Below are 18,528 nucleotides of genomic sequence, written 5' to 3'. Positions count from 1 at the left end.
CGAGTAACGGCACAACACTGCCTCCTTTCTTTGATTTCTTTTTGGATGGTATCGGTTTCACTTTGGTTTTAATGTATGTCGGACAAAAGTGCCGATGACTGATTTCAAATAGTATTTTTGATTTTCATAAACAATTATCACTTATCATTTATCAACCTCTTTATTAAACGATATGAAATTTATTTTATTCACTGAATTCCATTGATTTATTTCCGATTATTTTGTTACTTCATTAATGCTACTTTGTTACTACATGTCACACGGAAGTTTAAATAAAAACATCATCTTGTGTGCAAGATTACGTCATTTTTACGTCATCCGCACTTTTTGTCCGACCCCTGATGATGACCCTGATACTTACGGTCCCAAAGATCAGAACGCCATTTGCAAGACCAGCATTTGGCTGATCTGGAACCATTTCCTGACATACGCATTATTTTGTCATCAATAAATATCTTATTGAATTTTCTTTCTTTCTTTGGTGGCCACTTTTCAAGTCTCTTAATCTGTCGCTCTAGGATCAGCATAATTTTGTGTGAAACGACGTTTAAACTTTTTTTATTTACAGAAACGAGTTTCCAAATGCGCTCAGAGTCAGAAGAGAGCGATTGTGTATCGCGAACCACTACGTTAAAAAGTGTTCCGAGAAGTAAGTCCGTTCATACTAGTAAATAAATGTTCATCATCATCATCATCTCAGCCGTAGGACGTCCACTGTTGGACATAGGCCTCCCCCACAGACCTCCAGTTGCTTCGGTTGGCAGCGGCCTGCATCCACCGTGAACCCGCAGCTAAAAAAAAATAAAAAAAAAATGAATGAATGAAATAAATAAATAAATTTTACTCGTTTATAATGCTGTCATGAGCCTTTGCCGTGCCTGTTTGTAAAAAAGGACGGACCCATAATCTCTGTCCGTGGGTTTTGTGACATAAGGCGACTTAGTGTCTCCCCGTATCTATCGGCCGAGCCGAACTGAACTCAACCATGCCTTTTTAACTCATATTGCATGGACAGCTTTCTTCTCAGAGAAACATGGAGAAGCATAGTCCAACGAGCCGTCATCACTTCAGACTAGACACGGCCTTGAGTAATGAAACTTCTGACAAAGAAGAAGAAAGCTTTCTTCTAACGGCTTTTGCCGATTCCGCGTGGTTTAAATGAAGGGAGACTCTAAGGGACCTGAACTAAGAAAGGGCAGCAGCGCTCTTTATTGTCATCTACGAACTTTGGACTCAAGCTCGGCGGTGTGAAAGGATTGGGAAACCACTGCACTCTTTTCTCAAGAAAATCGTCATGATTGTTCACTCATCGTCATCATCATCAGCCTACAGCAGTCCGCTGCTGGACATAGGCCTCTTCCATGTCGCGCCACAACACTGTCTTCAGCCCCTCGCATCCATCCGCCGCCAGCGACCCACTTAAGGTTTTCCTTCCACCGTGCCTCAGGACGTCCTAAACTACGTTTTCCCGTCCATGGTCTTCATTCGAGGACTCGTCTGCTCTACCGTTCATCGGTCCTGCAACAGACTAACCAGCTCAGCAAACGAATTCTTTAAGCAACGTCGGTGACTTTCGTTCTTTGTCGGATAATGTGATTTCGGATTTATCCTTCAAAGAAACCCCTAGCATTGCTCTCTCCGTAGCTCACTGAGCTACCTTTAATTTGTGAATTAGCCCCGCAGTCAAGGTCCACATGGTTCACCACTGATCCTCAACTGACAACCATGAACATGATTCCGTAAAGAGTATAGTGACGCAAAAGGATATCTAATATTCTGTGCTTATCTAGAATTACAATACTTCAATTAAGAGTAAAGTTAAAAAGATGGAATCGAATAAAATTAATAAAAATGATTATTTTATTTCAGAAGGCTGCAGAATCCAACATCACAGGTAGCCGAAAAAAAGAAATTCCAAATGATCTACTAGTTGTGTTCACAAATTTTAGTCAAAATGCTACCTATGCCACAAAGATGAATGTTGTTTATTTTTTATCCAGCGTCTAAGAAAGAAAGAAAGAAAGGATAAATTTATTGAACAAAATTTGGCACAACAAAAAAAATATAGCTAAAAAACAGACAACCTTATATATTACGAGTAAACAGGAAGAAAGAGGAGAAAAGAAACATTGTGCCGAAAGAAGTAAAAAGCACACAGCAATCCGCAGCGCTGGTTTTTAGTATGACGTCTGACATTATTGTAAAGATCACTTTCTACCTAGTCCACAATCTGCGCTACCTTTTACTAATTTACTAAAACAAAATTTTGTACTATAGTTATGTTTTTCTAAAAATGTATTTCTGTTCTCCGTTATTTTTTGATATTGTCTATAAAATCAGCAATAGTAAGTAAAAGAATTGAAATGGATAGTTAGGTTAAATTGTATTCTTTGTAGTAGCTATCTGTAAGCAAAGGAAAATATCATAGAAATAAAATGGGTGTTTTGTTTCTTGAAATAATATTTAACAACAATATTAAAGAGTCATAATTACATTTTTAAATTTACTTCCAAAGATTTTTATCATTTAACTGCAATGTGTATATAATACCAAATCTGAAAAACATTTTACAATTTAAGATATATTATAAGTAGTTTAAAAAAATAGTCGATGAGAATGTTATCTTCAAAAAGACTGATTATTTAATGTTTATTTTCTATGATTAAAGTATAGAAATAAAATTTCGAAAATAAAAATATTCATGTTAGAATTCATACTCGTGTTTGTTTCATTTTACCCGTTATCTTTTTTTTATGCGACTGGATGGCAAACGAGAAGGTGGGTCTCCTGATGGTAAGAGATCACCACCGCCCATAAACATTTGCAACACCAGGGTTATTGCAAATGCGTTGCCAAACTAGAGGCCTAAGATGGGATACCTCAAGTGCCAGTAATTTCACCGGCTGTCTGTACTCCACGCCGAAACACAACAGTGCAAGCACTGCTGCTTCACGGCAGGATTAGCGAGCAAGATGGTGGTAGCAATCCGGGCGGACCTTGCACAAGGTCCTACCACTTGCTAGGTTGGTGTTTTTATAATCTGTAAAGTAAATTGAAAAGGTTCCATTTTGAACCGGGATTGTTGAGCCACTCATCACAGTTCATAATTTACCCGATTTAAACATACTTGTAGGTAGTAAATATTGTCATTAATAAATCAGAGTAGCATTATACGGCCAAATTACGAACCGTAAGTGGCTCCACAATCCCTGCTCGCAATTGTACAGTCGAGTTCATAAACTTTTTTGAGAGCGCCGCATCGCAAGCGTGCGGGCAGCGAGTGGTCCTCGCGTGGCAACCTCGCGAGTGAGGTGATCCGGTGACGCTACGGAGTTGATGTAGTGAGCGAACGCCCATACAAATCCATATGAAGAATACCTACTAAGCACTCGAGGCGAGGCGGTGCTGGTCGGGTGGCTGTAATGAGCTGTCTTGAACCTTAAGTATTAGTAAGAATCGCGAAAGTTTAAAATTTTATCTCACTAAGCCAGCTTTCTAATCTCAACATTAAATGGGACAAGTTTTTATAATCTCGATCAATCAATAATTTGCCACAGTCATTCCATAACGATCAAAAAAGTGCATAAAAATATTCAATCGCGGGAAAAAATCATTTTTCTCGCGGAATAAATCTCTTTATAGCCAACTTTCAACTTTATTACGGCCTATAGAATCCCTGTTAGAAAGTTTTCATATAAAACAGTTTGAAACTACCAATTTGTACGAGAGTGCTGTGATCCGGAAAATTGGGAAGAAACTTGCCAGGCGCGGAGGGGACCGTTAGGAAATATTACCCATACCTAAAGTTATATTGAGACGTTTTTGGAATATGGACGTGAAGAATTCTTCCATTTCATTATGTGAAAGATATTGTATTGCAAATGCAAAGTTAAGTCGAACAAAGGTAGCTGAAACTTTTGATTTTGTTAGTAGGTATGTTTTATACATAATATAAGTATACGCTGTTTTCTCTGACATGTATTTATAATTGTTACGGAAAGTATTATATAGTGTCAACAAAAAATCAAATAAAAAAAATCTTAACTTAAGCGTGTAGTATTTAGGTTTTTGATCATATGTCTGATTTTTTGAGGTTAGCTTGAAAAGATCCCTTTTAGGGATAAGTTCTCCTTTGTACTCTTTTATTTTTTTGTTTACTTTTTTGTGTTTTATGTACAATAAAGTATTTATATACATCCATACATACATACATTTTTTTCTAAAGAATTCTCTATTTCTCTATTAAAATCCTGCGTGATTTGATCACTATGCCTTAGAAGATTGGTCAAATTTCTGATTTGGCCAATTCTGTGCAACATAGATGGAGTCTCTGACCATGGAGCTTTTAATCCAAGGTTCGATTCTACTCGCATAACGGAGCTACTTTTGTTCTGCTACTTTTAAAAATATGATCACTGTTAATTTAATTTTTTTCATACACATTAAATTTAATTTTCAATGTATGCGAAACAATACAAATTTGACAGCACATTGATAAAAGTTTATCAAAGAGATGTCAAATAAATATCAAAAATTATTTAAAGGCCCCTGTACCAAGAGACAGCGATAACACCGCCATGTCCAATACACTGATTTAACTTTGAGGATCATTAAATTATCTAAATTCAAGTTAATTGACATGTTACAAAACAAAAGTAGCTTAGTTATCCGAGTAGAATCGAACCTTAAATTTAAAGCCATAGTCAGAGACACCCTGTATATTAACATCTCAGTGTGACGTGTACTTCATAAAGTACAATCGAGTTCATAAACTTGTGAGCAAAAATTTGATCAAAAATATCTGAACACGACTCTACGATGTTCAGATTTTTTTGTTCAAATTGTAGCTCACATTTTTGTGAACTCGACTATACCTACCCTATTTATTTAATACAAACATCTTTATAGTTAATAGAGACACATCAGCACCGTTCGGAAGTAGTCGTATTTTCCGAATTTTCCAACTATTCGTTCTTTAAATTAAAATCTAATGATTTACGCTAAGCCGCGTGTAAAAGCTTGTGTTTAATCAAAACATTCGTATTTTAAATGTCATCGGGGACAAAGATTTAAAAACCTTTTTGCAGCGATGGCATAGGCACCAGCTTCGGAGCCAATTTTCTACCCCAGCGCTCGCGGATAAAATGTAAATTATATACCGTTTTTGCATTTTCTACCTTCAGTATATGACTGTGGGTAGATACTTTCATAATAATTATATTGAGAGCATAGTGGAGTGGGAAAAGTCGAGAAATAGTTGGTGAGAATCTTGGAGCCTGCACTGTGTGCGCGTTGCTGATGCAATCATCATCATCAGCCTACAGCAGTCCACGGCTGGGTCTCCCTCAATGAGCGCCATTGCTCCCTGTCCTCGGCTAGACGCATCCAGCTTCTTCCAGCAGCCTTTCGCAAATCGTCACTCCACCTGGCCGGAGGGCGTCCTGCACTACGTTTGCCGAGACGTGGTCTCCAATGTGATGAATTGGTGTGGTATAAACTCTTGTAATCATTTGAACTGATCGATATTAGAGAATATTTTTATTTTATAACCTTATTTAAGAGAGCTAAGTTAAGAACACGATTTAACAAATTAAGATTGGTTTTTGGAGTCTTTTTGTATTTTTTATTTCAACTCCAAATTTGTTATTTTTACGGTCATCCCGTGAAATCCAAGGAAGTAAGTGTCGCTGCTTAAGTGACTAAGAAAAAAAGCAGGCTGTAATGTGTGGTGCATGGGAGATATTTGTGTCTAGATTCCTGTCCAGTGGTGGTATAGCATGCAGCACGGAATGCTGAGGACCTGGGTTCGACTCCTAGCGCTGGTCTCTTTTTCTGGGTTTTTCTGTGCATCCATGTTTCAGTTTGTATTTTCGTACGATTTAACAAAAAAAAACTTTGATTAAAGTTGGTACTTAAGCTATGCTAAGCGTGTGTGAAATTCCAAATGCGCACCTCGCATACGTGGCAACAACAACCTAAGCTTGTCGTTCTGAGAAGAAGCTTATGCCCAGCAGTGGAACGCATATAGGCCGAGATGATGATGATAGTTAAGTCATCATAATCAACATCATACGAGCCGTAGAACGTCCATTGTTGGAGGTAGGCCTCCTCCATAGACCTCCAGTGAGTCATGTGGGGTAAACAGGTAAGTGTACGCAATCCCATACATTTCAGTCCGAAATTTATCTGATTGTGTACACTTACCGCGTACGTTTACCCCACATGACTCTATTATGACAACAACAACCTCCCTTGCTTGCCAATACTCGCCACACTTGGCAACAAGGTTGGCAAACGCAGTATAGGATGTGCGGTTGCCAAGAAGATGCTCCCCGTCTTCTGGTATTTATCCCCCAGCCGGTTTCTTCGCTCCCACGTTACTAAGTCGGATTTGTAGTTAAGGGAAACAGTATTGAATTTGTAAAGTTACACATACATTTAACACCATACATACATACATAAGCCCCCGACCATCGGCTATTTACCAGACTTAGTAATTTATAACTTAAAGGGTTAAATCGGATTGCAAACAGAGATAACCCATTGAAAACCATGCGGTTACAAGTTGCGAACAACTTTGCTAATTAATCAATAACGAGTAGATAACAAACTATAATCTAATTGAAATAGTTATTTGGAGCAGTGGAGGTCTATTGGTATCAGCTATGGCCTCTCAAGCGGAAAATAAAGGGTTCAAACCCGGACTTGCATCTCTGAGTCTTTTTCCAACTGCTGGATCTAATGATTTGCGTGTGAACACTAATGAAAAATTTTTTTGGTAAAAACCATTTTCAACACAAGCTTTTTTTGCTGACTGTACTTTTTGTCCACCTTACTTGCATTGTCACCCAAACTACTTTTGCACATCAAATTTCAAGTCAATCTGACTACTGGAAGTTGGTCAAATTTAACTTGCAAGATTTGACTACAGACAGACAGATAAACGGGACACGTGAAACTAAATAAAAGCTTGTTATAAAGAAAAAACTGAATTCAGCCGGGTTCTTTTCGGTTGCTATCATAACTATTTATTTATTTATCTATCAATAAAAAATTACAGCATGACAGTTACAAAACTAATGCACTGTAAAATTCAAATTATACACAAAAAATACAAAAATATGAGAAAAACATACAAAAAAACTTTAAAAAAAGCTAATAATACATTGGTATTGGTATCACTATAATAATATTGGTTTCTTGCGCGTAGCTATAACCAGGGACATTCCGATTGTTTCCCGACGCCAACACTTCAGCCGAAGCCCACAACTTCCGAACTACCATAATATAAAGTTGCTTCTACAGATTTCGCGGGCAACCATTGTCGCTCGTCGATGAGTTCGGAAACTATTTTGATTATAACTTAAGGTCTTCCAGCATCATGTTAACAGTTATAATGGTTGAGAAAAATGTTGCTAGGTAAATAAATAAGATATGGCATTGTAAACTGATCCTTAGGATGATGACTTTTTTTTAATAATACCGTAAAATTAATAAGCACCGCAGAGCAGAGGGCTATGTTCGGGGTTGCTCTACGGGATCTAATCAGAAATGTGGAGATAGGTAATAAGATAAGGTCATCAAGCCATAGCTAAGCGAATTAGCTCGTTGAAGTGGCAATGGGTAGGTTATTATAGAATGGAGAACAGATGGCTAACAAGTGCCAAAATTTGACATGGGTAATCTCGACTCCGACAAGGGATCTGATTCACTAAATCCAGCTCCGGTATCGGTACCGAATCCGCTTATCGACTCCGGCTCCTTTATTGACTCCGGTTCTTTCGAGCGATTATTAGTTTGCTTATGGCCGATCTGGCTCGGTTCGGTACCGAGGTACTGAAGTACCGATTCGTGCTAATAGTTTTGAATCTGTGGGTCACTTCGGATATACTAATTACTGGCGAACCGACTCCGGGGAGCGGCTCTGAAATTGGTATCATGCTATTCCTCTTCCTCTCATAATAAATGCTATTAGCGTGAGCGGGACGGCACATATCCGATCCACAACGAAGTGATTGAACGAAAGTGAAGTGGGTGCTGAATTGCCGATGGCGAGTCACTCGATCCAATAGGTTGGTCGGAGTTAGTAACTCCTCGGAGTCGATAAGATTTGAAAGGAGTCATGAGGGATTCGGATCCACTTGAGGATCTGACTCTTTTGAATCTTCAGATCCGGATTTACCCATCTCTATCTCAAATGCAGACCGTGGATCGGAAAAAGCAGCGTAGAACGTCCACCAACGAGATGGACGGATGACGTGGTTTAAAGTCATACGACACAATTACACCATAGGTCGCTGGTTCATATCCGGATCGAAGGACCATTTGAAATATTCTGCACGATATTTAGTTATAGACCTTGTGCTATGGGCACTTTGATTGAATATGCGGAACAAATAAAGAAAATTTAGTTTTATAGGAAATCAAATCACGTTTATTGAACGGATCAATTTAGAATTAAGCATAAAAGTCATCACATTTTATTTGAAGGACAGAAAAAAAATAAAAAAATACCATAAACAATCATTTCTGTTCTATATAGTTTGGAACAACGCGCAATTATAGCGCAAATGGCATATTTCCCCGCAGATCTTGGAAACGGGCTTTCAAAACCAAGTTTGGATTTGCTTGTCACGCTCGCGCCCTTGCAAGAGCCCAGACTAACTCATCTTGACAGGGTATCACCGTCGACGGATACGACTGGAAGGACATCTTAGCCGTAGGCTCACGATGGATGCAGCCTGCTTCCAACCGAACATTAATGAACTGAAACAATTACTTTGCGCATCCGCAATCTTAATTATGATAGCTACGTTTATTCAGTTCCTCTACCTCTATACTCTAAGAACACATACAAATCACAAAACACACAAGGGCATTTATATCTAGCGTTGTACCCTGAGTTTATCTCTCCAATTTCAACAAAATTTGGAAGGTAGACTCAGTCCATGATTCCGAGCTGGAAAAACAGGGTCTCCAGATGTGTCCCCAAAATATTGTATGGATGTGTCCGTTTTGTTACGGAAATTATTAAGAAAAATGTGTAAAATGTAAAAATCGGAGAGATAAACTCAGGGTACAAAGGTAGATAGAAATGCCCACAAACTCTTTTATCACCACCACCAACTTTAGAGCAACACAACCAAAGAAGGTGATCAATATAATTCTATCAATATAATGCTAGTAGGTATTATGCAAAATCTAAACTAAACATATTTTTTAATTCATAAACTTCGAGAATGCTTAGTTGCAAGGCAGTCCTGTTTGTTGGCAAACAAATAATTAATCTTTGGAGGGTACAGTTTAATTGCTTGTTAAAGTTGGTCTTGTAGTTCCAGTGTCGTGGCAACCTAACGGCGCGAACTAGGTGTCGAATGCTGGAATTAGCGCTTGGTGGAAGCCAATTTGGTTTGGAAATGTTTTTGTTACGAGATATAGAATAGACATGATTAAATGATGCATGCACTACCATAGGAATAGTTCAAACAGTGACCCGGTACTTATCATTTATTTTAAATCAGAAATTACAACAAAATATCTATAAAACTGATTCTTTATCAAACACGATATTATAGTACTCTTAGTAAGAAATAGAGATTTTTTTATATGCGGACACGGTGTATGTATAGAGTAAAAAATACCTAGTTACCCCTTTCAAAAGTAAACAGACGGCCTTCAACTCTAAATACTTTTTCAAAACTAAAACCATTTTTTTCTCAAAATACGGACTGAGTCATACCAAAACAACTCAATGTCTAATTTTCCGGATGGCCACGACTACCCATAACAATTTACATTTTACAGTATCCAAATTCAATTGCAGATGGGTAAGTTGATTTCAAACAATTAGATATTTGATTCAAAATATAATTTCGCAAATGCACGTTCATACAATTTAAAGTTTGTATGTCTGTTCAAACACTGCAGGCGTCGTATCCATGCATAATAAAACTTGACGGTTGTTAAGCTCTGGAGTACAATGTCATGTTTGTTGGTACCTAGAGTTAGAATGTTTGTTTGTGACATTTTTGGAGCGATTTCATGCTAAGTTTTATAGGAGGAGAAGAGCTCTGAATACCATTTGAAGTTACTTTGAAGTGACAGTCAAACAAACTGATTCCTGTACCAAGGTGGAACCCTTTAATAATCAATTTCATTATGATTCCCTAGACAAAAGTATGGGATGTCAACATTACATTTAGTAGCGCAAAGGCCACACTAATACAATATAATGTTTCAGCTGATTCGACTTGAATACAAACTAAAATGTAAAAATGTCTCTAACGTATTTCTTGCGGCACACTGATTTTTGCAAAGTTATAGTTCTATTTTTCTTTGTTTTTTTGTAATAACGTGTTTTTTATTTATTGTATGTGTTAGGCGAAAAAAAAACTTTATGTTGTCAACATCCCTGAAATTCGCTTAAGAGCGTTTTCGCTCGTTTTTTACTCTCCGGCCAGCTAAAGGAGTTGAATGCCCTGCCTGCATCTGTGTTCCCTGATCGCTACAATCTGGCCGTTTTCAAATCTAGGATGAGTAGGCATTTATTAGGCAAGCGTGCTCCATCTTAGCCCACATTCTTCGCTTACCATCAGGAGTGATTGTAGTCAAACGCTGGCCTATTTATATTAAAAAAATATGCAGCTATGGTGCGAGGATGTTATAGCTGCATAGAACATTTGAGGTGGAAAAGCACCCTGAAACTTAAACGACTTAACATCACAAATTGCTCCTAGGTATTGCTTCGAAATGTTTTGTCTATCTATAAGTAATCAAAGCTGCTTATCTATTAAAGTGTGCGCTGCGTTTCTAGACCGATTCCACCCTTCAATGTGTACTTTTGAGGTGGAAAAGCACCCTGAAACTTAAACGACTTAACATCACAAATTGCTCCTAGGTATTGCTTCGAAATGTTTTGTCTATCTATAAGTAATCAAAGCTGCTTATCTATTAAAGTGTGCGCTGCGTTTCTAGACCGATTCCACCTTTCAATGTGTACTCAAGAAGTAGTTTCGACTTCCCAAGTTTAAAATCATGTCGTGACACGACCTACTTGAGTCAACTTGCTAATCTACGAACTTGGATTGCCAACGACGTACTTTAAACTTTAAAACATTACTATGCATTAGTTTGGTCCGATTTAACTTTGTACATGAAAGTTTTAAGATTTCGCGTCTTAGGTGGGTGAGTATCATGGTTTTAGAAAGAAAGAAAGAAAGGTTTATTTTGGCTCCATAAGTACCACCTAAAACTAAGACTAAAACTAGCACTAAAACTATGTTACTTGGTGACACGGCAGGATACCAAAAAGGGTCTCCACTCAGCATGTGTTGCCGCACATTGTGTGCAGCAACGCTGGTTTTCTGTGGAGCCCAAATTTTTATACAATTATTATAATATTAAGTAGATGTATTCCAAGAAATAGATAATGCTAATTTATCTAGCTGAAAATGAAGCATAAATAACCCTTTTCCGGGGAGCAGCTGTGTAAAAAGATGGGAATCGTAGTTTCTGGCCTCACGTGACGTCAAAGAAAAGGACAACCTGTTCGCATACGTCTTTACAAGGGCATAAAGTATTACGAGTATGCTATTGGAACATGTTCTCAGTAGCTTTTAAGTAAACAAAATTAACAGGTCCAGGTCCAGGTAACATCACCCGCGACCTTGTGATAGCTACGTACAGTCACCAGCATTATTATCTGCCACAGCAAAAATATCCGGCCCTAGAAATTAGAGTCGTATCAGATATTTATCCACGCTTGTTGTGTCAGATATTGGTGCTGTTGACTGTACGTCTATGGAACAAATGTGTTCAAGCAGCTCCTCCACCTCCACGCTGTAAGACACGTTTAGAACTCAACCAGAGTTCATCCTCAGAGCAACAAGGTTGCAGAGGAGTTGGTGGCAGGCAGATTTCGCTCTGAGGAAAAACTCTGGTTGAGTTGAGATTTTGGGTGAGAACCCGCTTTAACCAGGTCATCCATCCATCTCGTCGGTGCACTTCCTACGCTGCGCTTGCCAATCCGCGGTCTTCATTCTAGAACTTTTCGGCCCCAACAGCCGTCTGTTCTTCGTGCTATATTCGCTAAAAACCTTACTTCAGGTACGGGTTGCTCGGGTTACCACACTTGTTGCTGCCTACGCAGCCGTTTACAAGCTTCAGCGCGGAGGCGCCGCGAGCACACATACTGTCAATGCTCTGGACGCTACAGGAGGCCGATATGTCTGAGGATACGAAGACGCCGAAAAAGGGTAAAACTACCGAACTAGTTATATTCATTTAGGTGATGCTGAAGGACACGTGAATACGAAACCCTAATAACCTTACCAACAAAAAGTTGGAAAACCCCCGACTTTGTCACTTCAAAGTTCAATATCTCAAAAACGGCTGAACCGATTTTGATTAAACATGTCTAAGAACCATTGCTAGAAAACCTGCTATCAAATAAAAAATCGCATTCAAATCAGTCTATCCATTTTACAGCTACGGTGCAACAGACAGACAGACACGCACACATACACACATAGCGGTCAAACTTATAACACCCCTCTTTTTGCGTCGGGGGTTAAAAACCGTTATTTTCATTAATATTTTGTGAGCATACAAAAACATGAAGCCGTGGTGGCCTAGTGGTTTGACCTATCGCCTCTCAAGCAGAGGGTCGTGGGTTCGAACCCCGGCTCGCACCTCTGAGTTTTTCAAAATTCATGCGCGGAATTACATTTGAAATTTACCACGAGCTTTGCGGTAAAGGAAAACATCGTGAGGAAACCTGCACAAACCTGCGAAGTGATTCAATGGTGCGTGCGAAGTTCCCAATCCGCACTGGGCCCGCGTGGGAACTATGGCCCAAGCCCTCTTGTTCTGAGAGGAGGCCTGTGCCCAGCAGTGGGACGTGTATAGGCTGGGATGATGATGATGATACAAAAACATACAATGCATTATGGCATGTTTGCAGGTACACTCATGCAGTCCTTGTTTCCATGCTAACAAATGTCAAACTCCAAAACTTCCAAAACCAAAACCAGTGACTCGAACCAGAAGTGTAAGTACTCTTTAAAAGGACCCCAGACCTAAAGTATGGAAAATTTGGTTTCAGTTAAATAAGATTTCAAAGTCCTAAACAAAAGTCTCTAAGGGCGCTGCCTCTGTTTCCGAGTCCCTTTCAGAGTTTAGTTTTTTAGAGACTTTTGATCAGGTCTTTGAAATCTATAACATACCAAAATCTCAGCATATTTAACTGAAACCACATTTTTCATACTTTAGGTCCGGGGTCCTTTTTGCTCATTGTTTGAAAAACTCGTTTCGTCTATACCTACTCGTTTTTTTTAGCATTAGAAACGAGGTAAGCGATCTTGACGTGTTTTTTTATTGAAAAACACTTGAAAAATAAGTCACAGCAAATATATATAACAATCAGGAAGGACATATGATCATTTACATGCTTTTTGTTATCATAATTATTAATAGTTACTGTTTTTTTTAAGTTTTTCAATAAAAATACTCGTCAAGATTGTTTACCCTTTTTCAAATGCTAAAAAAAAAACGAAGTTATAGCCGATGTCAGACTATAACATAGAATAGGCTTCGGCTTCACTGAGACGGAGACGAGCGGAGCGAAGAGGAGAGGTGTAGGAAACGATCAATCATATTAGTTGAATCCACATCTCGGCTCCGCCTCATTACCATCAGACGTCAACGCACAATTGGTCAATCGCTACACGTCTCCTCTCCGCTCCGCTCGTCTCCGCCTCAGTGGAGCCACAGCCTTAGACAGCCTTTCACACTTTGAGACATTATATTGCATGTCATATCTCTGGCCTTTCTGGCCAAGGAAAAGCGTATTCTACATCTCCTGATACAAGAGTCCGTATCGTTTCATGCCTGGTTTTACAATAGGACGGATTTCTTCTCATAGATACCTACCTATCGTAAAAGGTGACTAAGGTCATTGCTGTGTGAAGGGAAAGGGAAAACCACCACTGTCTTTCCACGAGAGGTTTTATAAAGATTCACCACTGATTCTCAACCTATGACCATGCCCATTTTGAGAGTGAGAAAGAAAGAAAGAAAGAGAGATTTATTTTGATTCCATAAGCACCACCACCTTACACATAATAAGACTACAACTAGCACTAAAACTAAGTTACTTGGTGATACGACAGGACACCAAAAAGGGCCTCCACTCAGCGTGTTGACATACGTTATGTGCTGTAACGCTGGTTTTCTATGGAGCCCAAATGTTGATTATGTATGCATGAGCCAGTTCCTTTGCCCCAGTCAGACGGGAAAAATGTAAAACAATAGACAAGCAGGAAGTGACGTGGCTCAGAGTGTAAAAAGAAGGAAAAAAAATACTGCTGTCGTGGCAATAAATAACCTTTAAAACATTTTCTTGATGCGATGCCTCCAAAAGGAACAGGCTGACACTAGATGCACTAGAAGGCACTAGATGGTCACGACAAGGGCCAGTGGCCGCGACGACCAGATTAACTAAATAAACCGTATGAACGTCGCGCACTTGGCCGCAACCATTGGCATCTATGTACCTTACGGCATTACATAGATATCGATGGCCACAATGGCCAACTGGCTGCTTCTTTAGTTAATCTGGTCGTTGTGGCCAATGAGGGCTATCGTTTTTTGTCTTTCTAGATGACGCCACTGTTGCGTGAGGTTTTTAAGTGTGACTTTCAAAGTGTTATTACGGGCGTGAAAACGAAGTTTAGATTAAAATCATATTTAATACATCTTAAAACCGTATCATAAAAATATCCAGCAACCACAGTGTTGCGTAGTCCCGTTTTGTTCGGAAAATAAGGGAGGACAAAAGTTTCCGAAAGACAAAACTGTCTCAAAACACAGACATTTATTGCCCCGGAACGCATATTTTCAGGTATTGCAAAATATTCACAAAAATATTCTAATTATAAATAAACCCGCGTTGCTCACCCAAATACTATGAGATTTGACATTTCGGAGACCTCACGCTTCACTAGCGCCTCCTGCGGCGAATTCATACGCGATAGCCCTCATTGTCATGGTAGTCACAGTGGCCGTCTAGTACATGAGGTGCCTCAGAACACATAGGTTAGTAATTTTAGTAAACGGTCAGTGTTTTTATCTAAGTACTGCCGATGTTAATATTATCCTTGATGACCGGATAAAATGAAAAAAAATATTGCTAACAGCACCAAAAAAAATTGTTGCTTCTAACATAACTTGAGTGACTACAAAACTAAGGCCTATTAGTAGCTAAAAGTTAGGTGATGTCTTACAAAATCAGTTTTTCAATATTAGCACTGTTTTGGTTCCTAATTAGTAAATTTTGGCTTAACGTTACGTAGCCTAACTAAGCCGAACCCTTTTTTTTCAGTGTAACCCAGTGGTTAAAGAACTTGACTAGGTACTAGCTAGAGGTCCTGGGTTCGATCCCCGGTCGGGGCAGAGTATGAAAAACTCGAATGTTTGCTCTCGAGTCTTAGGGTCGAGTCTGTCTGGGTGTGTGTGTTTATAAATCCGTTGCCCAGTACCCATAGCATAATGTTTTGCTTACTTTGGGACTGGGTCAAATTGGTGTCAGTGTCCCGTGATATTTGTCTACTATTATTTTTTAGGAAGGCCTAGACGAACGTACCACGATCAAATCGGGGACGTTCTGAAGAAAGGTCGGGTCAGGAGTACACTAAACCGACGTGCATGCATGAAAAGATTGATGAATGTAGAGGAAGCGAGAGTTGTATGCCAGAATCGTAGCAAGTGGAAGGATGTAGTCTCTGCCTACCCCGTTGGGAAAGAGGCGTGATTTTATGTATGTATGTATGTATTATTTTTTCTATCCTTGTTACAGGAATGCTCTTGCGTCAATGCCCAGGGTTGTGGTGATAAGAAGACCCCAATTAAAAGCGTCTGTAGATTTACTGTTGATGCTTATTTTACATAAAGTTTAATGTATTTATTCAGAATAAACTTTACTTTCTTAAATCGTTTATTGCATTTCACATTTCATACGTCTTCGTCTTCTCTTTTAAAATTTGGCTTTTCTGTCCTAATTAATAGGACAATTTCGCCAGTGTCAAGGTAAACTCTCTTTGAGAGGGACGTTGTACGGTAATTGTAGTTTTTGCAACTTGATAGTAAAATTCCAGAAACCACGTGGAGACCACTTGCGCATTAAAAAATGTTAGACACGAGAGCAATATAGAATTTTGGGATCACTGTTCACTGTTAAGGTTAATACCCGCATAAAACACTATCAAAATTATACTTCAACTAGCCAAAGAAACAGAAATAGCAAAATTAGATATTGTCTACATCCGCCATCTTCGAATGCTACAAATCGAATCCACATTTCATACATAAGCTGGAATATATCGTCGATTGACAAGCAAAAGCCACTAAGTACCAAATACCTACTTACAATAAAGATCGTATCTCAGTATGAAATTACTAACTAGATACGGCTTTTGGAAGAGCAGTGGCAGAAATTTGAGTATGTTTTGCTTGTCAGCCGGCGATATAGACTAGGTATACAATTCTATGTTCCTATGGAAGCCCTAAATCTCAGGAGACGCTGAAAAAAATAATATCTACACCTTGTTATTATTTTGTACTCTTTGGCAATAATAGACATAATATTACTTTTTAACTTACCTATTTCAAAACAAAGTGTTATAATAATTATCTTGTTTACAATATTTGCAGTAACACGATTCAATAAAAAACCCGAAATTTAAGCTCCAGCTTAATTAAAATTAATTAAACCTTTAATATTCTTAAATGTAATTAACACTTATAAACCAAAAGAGAAAGTAAACAGTAGGCCCAAAATTAAAGAAAAGAAGTTTAGTAAATTGATTATGTTTTATAACCGATATCTCAAATTATGGTAAATTTCAAATTTAATTTCAATAAATTACGAAAATGCCGATGCTTGCATACAATTCTGTCTCTACTCTTTGGACAATGCCCGAAACTCAAAGCTGAGTTCCTTCTCAGGAATGTTTTACTTAACATTGTAAATTACATTGTTAATTATTGATTAGATGAATATTAATATATATATAGAGGGAATAGGCTGTTACGGAACCAGTGAGAACCCTAGATTGTATTAGATTGTATGTATCCGGAAATACAGACGACGGGAGCGAATTACATACCTTAGCAGTTCGCATTATGAAATATAAAGCAAACCGCTTTGTGCGGGCCAATGGAACGCTAACTACATAAAGGTGAAGACGCTCCCCCCGCCTGGAAGTACGTTGGCATAATGGAGATAGAGGAATTAGATCATATTATTCCTGCGCACACTAACCAAAATGTATCCGGTAAAAAAACAGACAGACAAGCAACTGTAACTTATTCCGAAGGCACTTGTCCCACCGCTGACGATGAGCGACAAGCGAGCAGAGCGAGTAACTAGAAACGAGTGGGCGAGCAGTGAAAAGCGAGTGTTCGAGCACGACGGGCGATTACTCGCTCCACTCGCTCGAGCCGGGCGGCCGCCAAGCTAACAGCGCTGAGCGAGTATCGCTGAGCTAGTTTTATAGCCCAGCGAGTTTTATAGCTCTTATCGCTGCGACAAAAGATGTAAGAGCGAGTTCTCGCCGGCAGTGTGAACCGCCAGCGATCAACTATTAAGATATATGTCTCTTTTACTCACACAGGATCTTATATCTTTTGTTCGTTTCTTGGGCGAGAAAATAGTCGATAGCCAATCGTTTCCTCGCCGGCGGTGAGACAACTGCCTAATCAGCGGACTGTCACCAAAGAGTCTTCGGGCCCGGCGCGCCACCGAATCCAACGCGGCCAACTGGTACTTGGCGGAACCGTCCCACAGGTGCCAGCAGTATTCCAAACACGATCTTACCTGTGCTTCGTAAAGAATAAAAGGCTGCTCTGGTGAGAAATACCGCACCGAAGTTGAGATTAGATTGAAGATCTAATCCAAGACGCTTGAGGTGGTCTTTAGGTGGTAAGGACACATTCATACATGCTGTTTCAAAGTACGTATTAAATCTTAAATCAGACGTTTCATGTGAGGCTTTGTAGGCTATACATATAGGTTAGAAAAACCCTAATCAAAACTTTTTCTTTATCTTTGTCTAAAGGATAGAGGCACGATGTATATTTGACGCAATGCCTATATAAACATTTTTGCCCTCGACTATACATAGGTACATACTTACGTACTCGTACCATAGTAAAATAGAACAAGTAGGTTCACTACGAACAAAAGTATATCGCGCGGCTTAAATGTGTGCGCGCCGGTTGGCACCGGTACGCACGCACCCGCCGCACGCACACACTGATAATTTAAGAGGATTAAGTTTTCTTTAGTGATGGCTGCGCTGCCGTCGGTGCCGTACGTTTCGATTTTAGCTCGCGCGTCTTGCGCTCGCTTCGCGAGATGATCACCTTTTACGTTCGCGTGCTCGTACTTACGTATTTTTTTGTATTAGGTATAGTTGTAAATTAGTAGTAAGTATATAAGTGTATTGTGATAGTTTCGTGCAAGGACACATG

At 39.1% G+C, this 18,528-nt stretch overlaps 1 protein-coding gene and 1 long non-coding RNA gene across 5 annotated transcripts in view; both read left to right on the top strand.

Moving 5' to 3' along the window:
• The window catches only part of LOC141440477 (cell adhesion molecule Dscam2-like), a 140,844-nt gene extending 138,215 nt beyond the window's left edge, over positions 1-2,629 (top strand). For all 4 annotated transcript variants that reach the window (XM_074104997.1, XM_074104995.1, XM_074104996.1 and 1 more), the window contains 2 exons: positions 569-649; positions 1,870-2,629. In XM_074104997.1, the coding sequence (XP_073961098.1) occupies positions 569-649; positions 1,870-1,898 (110 nt within the window). In that variant the 3' untranslated portion in view covers positions 1,899-2,629. The remainder of the gene's footprint in view (positions 1-568; positions 650-1,869) is intronic.
• Positions 2,630-9,741: 7,112 nt separating this feature from the next.
• Positions 9,742-15,947, top strand: LOC141440547 (uncharacterized). The gene is made up of 4 exons (XR_012452719.1): positions 9,742-9,827; positions 12,106-12,254; positions 12,962-13,048; positions 15,854-15,947. It is a non-coding gene; the product is annotated as an uncharacterized lncRNA (long non-coding RNA).
• Positions 15,948-18,528: the final 2,581 nt, after the last annotated feature.

This window comes from Choristoneura fumiferana, chromosome 22 (assembly GCF_025370935.1).
Source record: "Choristoneura fumiferana chromosome 22, NRCan_CFum_1, whole genome shotgun sequence".
Taxonomy (NCBI): domain Eukaryota; kingdom Metazoa; phylum Arthropoda; class Insecta; order Lepidoptera; family Tortricidae; genus Choristoneura; species Choristoneura fumiferana.
Note: the sequence above shows the minus strand (reverse complement) of the source record. Positions and strands in the feature narration are given on the sequence as shown.